Below are 12,494 nucleotides of genomic sequence, written 5' to 3'. Positions count from 1 at the left end.
TCTCAATTTGCTTTTTGAGGCATTTTCACCTACAGTGATGAAGGGCTGCAGCTGGCCAAAAATATGTTGTACAGTTTAAAATTGAGGGTTGCCAGGTCAAAGTCGAGTATCCCCCAAATCCCATATCCCTTTCACCATTTGTGATAATAACCAACTTGTTGCAGAAAACACACAAACCTGGCAACTCTGCATGGATCTTAATGGTAACACTATATTGGTATATACTATACTGGTAACAATAAATGCTTTTAGGGACAATTCAGCAACACCTTGACATTGGAAGGGACATGTCACTGCTGTCCACACCCAAATCTACGCCCATGCTTCAGACTGGGGTGCTTTCAGAAAAAGATTGATAAGGCTTGTCAGTGTGTGTTACTCTTCTGCTGTTTATAACATAGGGGATGGCCAGATGGTGTGACTGTGTGTAGAAAAATGAACACTCTAGAATATATTTCAGCTTGGCAGTATTACTGTAAATGTATCAGTCATTTCTTAGCCTGTGGCAAATGGCCCCCTTTCTGTCATTAATTTTGTTTCCCATTAACACTGAAATTTCATGATTCGTACCATTTTGTGTGTGTGTGTGTGTGTGTGTGTTTTGTGTGTTTTGTGTGTGTGTGTGTGTGTGTGTGTGTGTGTGTGTGTGTGTGTGTGTGTGTGTGTGTGTGTGTGTGTGTACCTGTGTCTGCTGAGTCATTTAGCCAATAGCCGCGAGATGCAGACTGTGGCTGTCAATGGGTTTTGCTAAATATGCTAATAGCCCGACACCTGTTTGTATAAGAAGAGGAAAACACGGACCTCCCCATCAAGCACACACTCCCACACTCCCACACAACACAAGAGCAGGGGGAAAAAACAGATTTTTTTGGCTTCATTCGAGGTTGGTGAACTTCATGGAAGCGCACACTTACTTTTGTATCTTTTGTGTTGATGTGTTTAACTCGAAACAAAAAGCAGGCCAGCAGTGTCAAACGGGCTCTAAACTCTTCTCTCTTTTTCTCTCCAGTGATGGAGCCCATGACGGTGACGACGTCGGTGGTCGGACCGGACGAGTTCGACCGCAACGCCCCACGGATCTGTGGCGTGTGCGGTGACAAGGCCACCGGCTTCCACTTCAATGCCATGACCTGCGAGGGCTGCAAGGGGTTCTTCAGGTGGGTCCCTAAGTTGATGTGCGTGTATTCACATTGTCTATTTTGTTTTTTAGTGTTTCGGGTGATGGCACTATAGGAAGTGTGTGTGTTTGTGTGTGTGTGTGCGTCTGTGTGTGTCTGTGTGTGAGGTGTTATTAGCAGCCTTTGCATGTGGAGTTGGTGTTCTCATTATGCGTCCTATTTACCTTTATATTTGCCATCATATTCTTTAGCACTGATTTTTATGCAAAACTGTAACTGAATTAGTGCATCTCCTATTTTACAACTGTTGTTAGTTACATTTAGTTACCAATCAGACATTTATGTTCAATTCTTTTCTATATCTAGATTTTAAAATTAGACTTATTTTCACTTTCAGGCAGCATTGAAAGGCACTGTACTGAACTTACTTTGTAAAGAATTTGTTTTTTGGAGATAGATAATATTGTTTCATCAGCAATATTAATATATGTACATGTTGCCATTGCCTCATAGCAAATAAACATTCAAAGAGTAGTATGCGTGTATGAATGTCTAATATCAGTATACACTGTGTTTGATGTCATGGTTCATGTTTTTCTGTCCGGCTGCATGAACTTGCATGCAATGTTTTCAGAGAAATATACATTATTCAGTGGTGTCCATAATCCTTTTTCCTTTTTCCCCCTCTTTCTCACGCGGTCCCGCTCACTCACTCATGGACACACAAAGACAAATACAGCACACGTACTTTTTCTCCTTCATCATAGATTCCAAATAGTGATGAAGTATTGTAATTAATACTGCCAGCCAAAGGGACAAGAATAAAGTTATCACCCCTTCAAACTGGGATTTTTATTATGAGTGTAATGAGCTGGTTCAGGTAGAGTTTGATAAGTAATGAGTAAAGAGTTTATGTAAAAAATATATGTAAAGTGTATATAAATTGGCCAGTGCAATATGTAGGCTGTAATGTTTGTTTTTAAATCTTATGCTAGAGTATAATAATATGAATTTAAAGGAGAGTTCAGTGTAACTTGACAGCTTATTTCAGTATAGGTTGCAATTCATCCCTACTACTGAAGTCTTTATACTTTACATAAGTTGCATCTTGAAAGGGCTTAAAATATTTGTATGAAGAGTTTTTTAAAGGAAATTTGCATTATCACCAATGACAGTTGTTTTCATTTCTTCTTATATCCCTGTGCTGCGTGAAGCATAAAGCCACCTCCCCCCGTCCCTCCAATATACTTTAACCAACACAGGGAATAGATTATTCTAAAATAACAAATGATTCATTTTGAACCCCTTTAGGCGCAGTATGAAGCGTAAAGCCTCCTTCACCTGTCCATTCAATGGAAGCTGCACCATCACCAAGGACAACCGGCGCCACTGTCAGGCCTGTCGCCTCAAACGCTGCATTGACATTGGCATGATGAAAGAGTGTGAGTTGACCTTTTGTGATCGCTGACATCCTCGCAATGCTGCTGACATGTTGTCTTCCCTGTTTTGATCTTACATTGTAATGGATTGGTAGCTGTGCATTAACGGTGACATACATAATTTGCTAGAACCTATACTGATTGGATAATTGGAATTTTTTCCAGGGCAGTTTCACTTTGACAATGTTCTTGAGTCAGGTGACAGTACTTGAAGTGGACCCAGTACTGTCTATGTCCTATCAATTGATTTGAAAAAATTTTTGGAATTGGAAACAAATTCTCGTATCCTATTGTCTTTTTGCTAGTATTTTATAATGAAAGGAGAGAAATACCACAGGTAAATATCAACGTGTTATAATCATGCTAAAGCAAAACAATTAGCTGTTTGTGATGGACAGGCTTTTGATATACACAAATATTAAAAAGCCGTAGAATTAAGCTTCATTGTTAAATAGATCAAATAGATAATAATGTCATGAAATACCCACACAGATAAGATTTCCAGTGGATTGATACCGAGGGTGATATTAAGACAAAATGTAACATCTTTGATTCGGCTTGACAGTCCTTTAAAGCAGCTGCTTCTGAAGCTGCCCTGGGGATCAAAGCTTAGCTTGAAAACCATAGCCATTGCTGCATGAAATACAGTTGACTTTTTGTGTTTTGCACTTGACCAGATGTTTTTTTTTAGCCAATGCCAAATTTCAGCACAAGCTCCGGCTTGTTACACATAAAGCCATTTAGAGGATGGTAGCCTACAGTCCAGCTAGAAGACTTATCTGTACCTAATGTCAGAGCAGCCTTTTTAATGAGTGTGTTGTGTCTGCCTCATACTGTTTTGTTTTTTTTACTATTTCTTGGCATGTTGGCTTCCAGTCAGGATAATAAAATAAAAAATCTTGCACTAAAATCCAGCATTAAAATCGGTGCAGTATTCAGACTCAACCCTTAAAAATCAACCCAAAATAAAATCCTCCTAACTCTAATTTAAGTACTGTATTGCAGGTAATAATCTTTTTGGTCTTTTTTTTTTTTTTACTGTTTTTGCTTTATTGATGCTGTTTATTACGCTACCATCATCATTATTAAAACTATACCTAATTTTCTTTCTAATACTCTGTACAAGTACAAAAAATGACATAAATGCATTTTTAGATCTACTAGCTGCCTGGAGAGATAAGCATAAGGTTGACTTGTGCTCACAGTAAAATGGTTTCATGCCTTTTAATCTGATATTTAAAGACATTCAGGAAACACAACAACCAATAGAATCAATGGTCGGGTGTAAACTGATCTGAAGAAGACAGGCAATACTGGCTATGCATGAGGCTGGCTGTGCCATATGGCTAACTCAGGCCTGGGTCAAATAGTAGCTGCAAATAAAAGTTAGTGTATTTAATCCTGCTTTTATCCTGGCAGATGGAGTTTCCATCATTCCTGCCATTTAAATGTCATAAATCATAGTATAGTAATGTATCTTAACTAGATTAAAATTGCATTATCTTTTATATTTGAAAGGCTTTTTAACAGAGCTCTGCTCACCACCATATTGGTTATGCATACAGTACCAGCGTGTAATACAAGTACAACGTACTTTGAAAGGAGAATGAGACATCACCTCACCCCATGTTAACACAAAATGACACCTTGTCTCAACTGATTCATAATGACTAGCACAGAGGCGTATCTTTAATCTGCATGTTGACAAATATATTATCCAGTAATTATTTCAACATCCTCACTGCCGATCCCTTATTTAATGTAAAAGTGTGAGGAAGCACTGTTTTTTTTTTTTTTTGGTTTGCATTTGAATACTAACCCACTAACAGGAAGTAACATTAATAACATTGCATCAGCATAGCCATGACAAGTAGTAGATGACAAGAAGAGAATAAGAGACAGAGGAAAAGAAGGAAGGAAGCCAGGGGGTGTTAAAGTCCTGTTCAACAATGGCTCTCTTTCTTGAAAGAGATTAACAATGGTCTTGCCCAGATTTCATTCACAAACAGACTATTTGTGTGTGTGTGTGTGTGTGTGTGTGTGTGTGTGTGTGTGTGTGTGTGTGTGTGTGTGTGTGTGTGTGTGTGTGTGTGTGTGTGTGTGACAGAGAGGGGGGAGAAGGGGAGAGAGAGAATAGTGTCAGGGTTCAGATCAATGATAACCATGCTGACCACAAATAGCCACATGACACTGGACTGTCTGTGTCTCATTGAGAAAAGATGAGAGAAGAGCGAGCCGGAGGAAAGAGAGAGGGAGAGACTCTTATCAGTATAAAATGCTCTCTTTGTTTCTCATAGCTACAGGTTCATGGGGTGAAGGAAGCCCACTGTATTCGCCGCTGAGTATTACAACTACTCTGTTTGTCTCTACAGTGTCTGCACGTATGTATAGCAAGGGCATAGAGAACTTAAAGGCAGCTCTGTTGTTGGCATTATGTACTGCCTCTACAAAACCTGACCACTTCTGCAAAAATAAATGTATTTCAGCAATGTTGCATTAATGACAACTGTAAAGGCAGAATCATTCCAGAGTGGTGCTGAAAAGCAGCGTACAGTTAATAAGTGCTTGACATTAAAAGCGGAATTCACATGAACTGATTAATTGCCTTCACAGTCATCTGAAAGCAGCAGGTAATATATTTTCATCATATATGTTATTATGCACCACAATTCCAGGGATAACATTTAATAAATCTTGCGCAACAAGTACAAGCCAGCTTCGTACATACTTCTGCACTTTTGTGCACATGTACCTAATCATATATATGTGTATATGTATATATGTGTATGTACATGTGTGTGTATGTATGTATATATGTGTGTGTATGTATGAATATATGTGTGTGTATATATGTGTGTATGTGTATGTGTGTGTGTGTGTGTGTGTGTGTGTGTGTGTATGTGTGTGTATGTGTGTATATGTATATATATATGTGTGTATATGTATATGTATATGTGTGTATGTAATATATATATATATATATATATATATATATATATATAATGTGTGTGTATGTATTATTATTTATATATATATATACGTTGGTGTGTGTGTGTGTGTGTGTGTGTATGTGTTTATATATGTATGTATGTACTAGTATTATACTCAGCTTCAGTTTATGCGAACCAGTATTAATATTAGTAGAAAGAAAAATATGTTGGCATGACTCTCACTTCGGCACAATATGGCTTTGCCCTGATGTAAAACTATTTTACTTTCATTCATGTTAAATGTACAGATTCTCCTCTGTCCATCAGAATGTGTACTTGAAAAACAAATTGAGAGTGTAAAGAAAGAGAGCAGTCACAATACCTTATTACGTTTCTTATTTCTAGCTGTAAAACAGATCATCTTTATGACCTGGAAAATACAGAAGAAGAACGGTTACAGTGTGGGTAACTGGAGGCTTAAGCCACAGTCCATACACTCTTTGAGCCAAAGTGCGCTAAGTTTATTTTCCTATTTAAAATAAATAAATCCAGGTTCAGTAGGTCATGCTTGAGGTACCACCTTTGCCTCATTTTGAGCCAGGAAAAAGTCTGTTTATCCATGTCACTGTGTCTACTTTGTGTGTGTGTGTGTGTGTGTGTGTGTGTGTGTGTGTGTGTGTGTGTGTGTGTGTGTGTGTGTGTGTGTGTGTGTGTGTGTGTGTGTGTTTTTTCTAATGGCGTGTTTGATTATGTGGATATAATTACACAGCAAGTGTGCCCCTAAAATTTAAAATACATTGAGCATTGATTGGTTAAAATTTGAAAGCCTCACATTTATTATAGACCCTTTGCATCTCAGCTGGAGTTGAGTCTGAACACAGAAACAGATACACACAGGTGCACATACACACACATGCATCCAAGCACGTGCTGTTAATAAAGTACACACTCATATATTGTGTGTATGGGTATGATTGATATCCATATTGTTGTTCCTGTTTGTTTTCGGTTGCCATTAGGGAGTATGCCTTTGGTCCTGTGACCTGTTGCTCCTATGACTACTGACAAGGATGGAAAGTGATGAATGTTTTGTGAAGATCTATACATGTTTTTTTTAATTGAGCATTGGCACCCCTGAATTTTAAGTACAGAATATAGAATATCTTCAGAAATAAATGCAAATTAACTAATTTTGTATAATCAAAATATTTAAGCAAATGTCCAAAGTTACTGAACAACAACAAAAAAATGCATTAATATAGTCAAATAAAAAATACAGACATAAAATATACGCTTGTCACAAGTATTGGCACCCTTTTAATGAATTTAAATTAGTTGCTCAAACAAAATAAAAAAACAAATAAGACCTGTGCTTAATTTTCAGTGTTCACATGACCTGAATTAACCAATGTGTTATGGTTTTACAGTGTAAAACCAGGGTAAAGACAAAAGCTCTGTCTGAGAGCATCAGAAATGTAATTGTCAAATAACATAACAGTTCCAAGGACTACAAGGCAAGCACCAAGGATTTGGAAATCCCTGTTTCAACAGTTCGTAATGTTATTGAGAAGTTTGACAGTCATAAAACTGTTGAGACGCTTCCAGTACGTGGCGCGAAGAAGAAACTCAATGAGAGAAGTCTGTGAAGGTTGACGCAGATTGTGGAAAAAACACCAAGCAAGACATCTAAAGAGCTTCAGGCTGACCTGGAGCAAACTGGAGTGGTGGTTTTCCAACCCGTAACATGCGCCGCACATTAAACCAAGTAGAGCTCCATAGCCAAAGGCCAAGGAGAACACCACTATTGAAGAAAAGGCATGAAAAGGCAAGACTAATGTTTGCAGAAACTTTCATAGATAAGCCATGGTCTTTCTAGGAGAAAGTAAAGCTCTTTGGGAATTATGAGAACCAGTTTGTTTATAGGTGACAAAATGAAGCCCATAAGGAAAAGATTACTCCACCTACAGTAAAACATGGTGGAGGTTCTATCATGCTGTGAGCTGCTTTGCTGCTTCTGATACTGGAGGCACTGAATGTATCAAAGGATCACACATCCAGCAGCACGAAAGAATGGTTGAAAAGGAAAAGATGGATTGTTTTAAACTGGCCAGCAATGAGCCCTGACCTATATCCCATTGAAAACCTGCAGCTGAAATCTGCCATTGCAAGAAGGACTCCTGCAAAATTAAAAGCGCTTGAACGCATAGCAACGGAAGAATGGCAGAAACTATCAACAGACAGGTGCAAGAAGCTTCTAGATGGCTACAACAAACTTTTAGAGGCTGTCACTGTTGCCAAAGGTTCTGCAACCAAATATTAGTGAAGGGTGCTAATAATTGTCTGGGGCACATTTTGTGTTTGTATAATTTCACTATTATGCAAGTTTTGTTTTTCTGTTTTCTGCTGCTCAGTAACTTTGGACATTTTATTTAAATATTGTGATTATACAAAATTGGTTGATTTGCATTTATTTCTGAAGAAATTATAAATCCTGTCCTTAAAAATCAAGGGTGCCGATATCAACCACGACTGTATTTGTGTGTTTCATCTTTCATTGTGAATCTTGTGACAGCACTGACAAACATGACAAACTTGGGAAAGGACTTTCTGCTCTATCCTGAAGATATTAATATTGTCATTAAATTACAGTATCTTGCGGCACTGGCAGATTAGTGTATTCATACTAAAGTAATACATCTCTGTCAGCAAAGTTTTTTTTTTTTTAAATAACTTTTTAAAAAACTTTTGCTTAAAACAAAATAAGCTTTTATACCCATGTATCTCAGTGGCTTCTTGAAAGACATTTTGACTAGATTTTGCAGATGTGCAGTTGATGAGACTGATTAAGAAATCCATTACCATTATATGTACTGTTTTTCATGTATAACCCTTAATTTTTAATGGAATATAGTATATTATATTCATGAACGCATGGTTTAATTACAATACAGTTACCCTGTATTTTTTGTAAATAGGTGCTTGTATGCCTTTACACCATCCTTTCTTTAAATTGGCAGCTTTGCCCAAGCTTCAGCAGCATTCAGATTAGAGCTGTGTGTGTGTGTGTGTCTGTGTGTGTGTGTGTGTGTGTGTGTGTCTGTGTCTGTGTGTGTGTGTGTGTGTGTGTGTGTGTGTGTGTGTGTGTGTCTGTGTGTGTGTTTGTTTGTGTGCCCTCTGTGAGTTGTGCCAGCTGAGTGCGTAGTAAACACCCCTACGCTGTCCTTGTTTGACAGAGGTTAGAGAGATGCCAGGAAAAGACCTCCGAGTGAGTGAGTGAGTGAGTGAGTGAGTGAGTGAGTGAGTGAGTGAGTGAGTGAGTGAGTGAGTGAGTGAGTGAGTGAGTGAGTGAGTGAGTGAGTGAGTGAGTGAGTGAGTGTGTGAGTGAGTGTGTGAGTGTAGTTGCATGCTTGCAGTGTTTGTCTGTTTGCAAGAGTGTGTATTTGTAACAGGATTAGAATCACGGGAGAGTTTTAGCCTTCAGATGACTGAATTCCCGCCGTCTGTGTCTTTCAGTAGCAAAGCTTCTCCTGTGGTGCTGACCTCCATTTACCTCCCTAATTCATATTCTTCAATCTCTCTCTGACTCTTTTGTATTCTGTCTCTTTGACAACCTTTACACCTGAATTACCATAGTGGGATAGACTAAAAACATGTCAAATGGAGGTGTGAATGTATCCAAACAACAAAGACTTTATCCCCTTTAGACTATTAAGCTTATCTTTCAAAGCATTTTGTAATGTGCAGTAAAAAGATTGTTGAGTCACAAATGTTGTGTGCCTCTTAATTTTCAGATTTGTAACATATAAGATAAGTTGCTGGTGAAAATAACTTAACAATATTTTCTGTTGTTACTGAGTAGACATAATCAGGCATAAAAAAAAGTGTCACCTAATGTCTTTGTACCCCACACCATCCTACCATGCACACTTCCATTGTGATCTACAGATATGCCATTTTACGTCACACTCAGCATGTGTGGGCGCCCCAATGCCTGACTGACCTGAATTTACCTCGTGAACATCACAGGCCTGGAGCAGTAGTGGAAAAATCTTGGCCACACACCAAAACCAGCTTGACATATATCACACCAGATCTGAGTGTTAGCAGCCTCCATTGTATTTAACTGGTCCGTTGGCTGGTTAATGAGTAAGCCCGCTGTGACCCTCAAGCCTCCACAACACTCTGCCTTTCCCTCGTTGTCAGTGTGGCAATACTGGTCTTTACCAAACTCAGATTTTTTATCAACACCCCCCTTACTGTTTGCCATTCTTTGTCTTTCTTTCATTGCTCCTCTCTGCCATTCAGGGCACCACATCACCACATCCAATCAGTTGCTGCCCAAGCAGCAAACTTTCTTTGGTAAACTGTCCTGTGTCTGCCAAGCACTGTGGGGTGGTCAAGATGTTCCTTTGATGGTCTCTTGTTTTTTGTAGACTCCTGCCTTAATGATGCCATCCAGGGCTCAAACTTGGCTGGAATCTGACTGTTTCAATCATGTCCCAGCCTTAGAATAGCTGCTTTGACAGCCTGTGCCAAACTCTGACCAAACTGCGCCTATTCATGATCAGCCTTCGAGCTGCATACTTGGATATCCTCACCCCAATGAGGGGTTCTAGGCAGTCCGCTCCTGGCTTGGGACTCGATGGACATTGGAGCACAGCCAAAGCCTAATTAATGATGGTGGGTTTAAGGAGATGAAAGCCAAGTAAATCCTTTGGTTAGCTAAGCAGTCAGATTCATTCAGTTGCCTTTTTAAGCCTGTGTTGCCAAACTGTTGTTGTTGTCATCTGCATCACCACATCATGTGGTTATGTAACGCCGCTTCTGTGGTTGCAATCCAGGGTGCAATCACTGAAAATCCACTTCAAATATAGTTGTTTACAGCTTCCACGAAAACAACCAGTATTTAGTATGAAGTGCATGATCTGAGCACTATTTGATTTAGAGTCATCCATGCCATCTCATTGGTCTCTTAAATTAGCAGTTACCGTGAAGTATCTATTTATTTGGTGTATTTATTCCTTTGATCCAAATATGCACGTACCATTGTAAAGGCTAAACGTTGCAGTTAGCCACTTGACCATGACATTATTTTAGGAATAGGTTACAGAGAAACCAGTCAGAAATTGCTGCATTAACAGATTGAGACAATAAAACAGGTCAACCAGTTGAACTATTTAGAGGAGGATGTCACAGCCTTTTCAGAATAACAACAAGAAAATTGTGCTAGGAGCTTTTGTTCTGCATTCAGCCTGCATGAACAAGGTCACTTTGCAGTTAAAACCGTTATAAACCTAAGCCTATAAAACTAAACAAATAGCATCATTAAATGGTGCTAAATTTGATGTCTGTAGTATGAATTCTGAGATAGTTTCTTTGTAGCTGCCAGACCACTAGACTTGCTGTCATATCTGTGTATTTTGACCTCATGACTCTGGGCCTGTCTCCCTTTGGCAGTTGTGGTTTGTCTGGCAGTCATGCTGTCTGTCCGTCTGTCTGCACAGTTGAGCGCTTCAGGGGTAATCGGTCACTGTGGCAGAGACTCAAAAGGATAATATGGGCCGTGGCATTCAGGGGTCAGCGCATTACTCCAGCAGTGACTACAGTGACCCACAGAGCTAGGCCTCAGACCTGGATGACAAAAATACTTAGGGTAAAATACCACTTAAGAAGATCATTTTTTGTAATGTTGTTGAACAGTATTTCTACTTTATGTGCTGTCTCTTTCTTTCTTATGTGCTATTATTACTGTGCAACAGTATCAAGAAGAAAAGCTTTCTGCTGTGTGCATTAACTTGCTGGATATTGTGATCAAGATATGAAATGTAGAATACTGTTTATCTTTTTTGGTGTAGAGGCAAATATTTGCACTGAGTATATAACTCTACGATACTTCTTGTGTGGTTTTAGAACCGTATTTTCAGTTTCCTGTGTGTTCTGGGAACCTTGAAATGTGTTCTTTTTGTTGTGCGGGGCATCAAACACTGATGATATAACACTTTTCCTGCTTGTGCTTCTTTCCCTGGGCTCAGACAAAAATATAATGTTCTGAAACATATAGTAGACCAACACCTTTAAATATATAGTAGTCATGTGCATATATAGAGTGTATGTAGATATGAATTTTTTAAGGAAAAAATGTATTAAATGTGTTCCAGGTCCAAAGCAGTTGGATGAGGCCCCATTTGCTTTCTCCATCAAACACTTGCTACGATGTGTATGATCTCATAACTCAATTAAAACAATGACAGTTACATACTGTTAAAATGTGTTTCAATTTAAGTAATAAAAGGGCGCTCTTTACAGACTAGTCTAACAAGAAATGTACCAGAAGGATTTTTTCAGATCCCCTCATTAGACTTGTGTTCACACACTGAACATTTGAGCCACCTGTTTTTCATTTTACAGGCACAGCTTTTAATTCAAGGTTTCCTCTTTCACATCATCAGTGGCCACTCTGCAACACACATCCCGAATTAGGTATCATTAAAAGACAAATATTGTACTGCAGGAATTGTTTTTATTACTCATACTAAAGTGAGTCAAAATAATTTACAGAAGACAATGATAAGTGTTGAAAAATGGCCTCTCAATATCAACAATTTGAACTGGGCCACTCAGAATAATGGCAGCTGCCTGGTTTATGGGTGGTTAGATCTCAGAGGGCTCTTAGACACCAGCTATAGAAAAGACCTTTTACAGAGACTCAGTCTGCGCTGTGAGTTCAAAGTAAAATTTTAAAAAGGAAAAAGACTGAGGTGCTGTAGATTATGTGCCTAACTCAGGTAGAAACTCGTGTCGATCCACCACAGCTGTATTTTCAGTGCTTAGTGCAGTCATTCACACAGTATTTTCACAGCAGGGAGGCCATTGTTTTCAGTTCAGCCTTGTTCTTTTTTGTTAATTGCTGCAATAAGCTAATGGTGATGTGTAAAGCTAGAGGAGGAGTTGACACTAATTCAACACCTCCTGCATTCTTTCAAATAACAGCATTTTAATATGAGGGC

The 12,494-nt window shown here is 38.7% G+C and overlaps 1 protein-coding gene across 1 annotated transcript in view; it reads left to right on the top strand.

Annotated features, from left to right (window-relative positions):
• LOC120804384 (vitamin D3 receptor A) overlaps window positions 1-12,494 on the top strand; it is an 88,978-nt gene that overhangs the window by 57,040 nt on the left and 19,444 nt on the right. The window contains exons 3-4 of the mRNA XM_040153822.1: window positions 1,010-1,157; window positions 2,430-2,560. Coding sequence (XP_040009756.1) covers window positions 1,012-1,157; window positions 2,430-2,560 — 277 coding nt within the window. The 5' untranslated portion in view covers window positions 1,010-1,011. The remainder of the gene's footprint in view (window positions 1-1,009; window positions 1,158-2,429; window positions 2,561-12,494) is intronic.

The sequence above is a fragment of the Xiphias gladius genome, chromosome 18, assembly GCF_016859285.1.
Source record: "Xiphias gladius isolate SHS-SW01 ecotype Sanya breed wild chromosome 18, ASM1685928v1, whole genome shotgun sequence".
In the NCBI taxonomy this organism is placed as follows: domain Eukaryota; kingdom Metazoa; phylum Chordata; class Actinopteri; order Istiophoriformes; family Xiphiidae; genus Xiphias; species Xiphias gladius.
The sequence above is the reverse complement of the archived record's forward strand: the minus strand, read 5'-3'. Positions and strand labels throughout refer to the sequence as shown.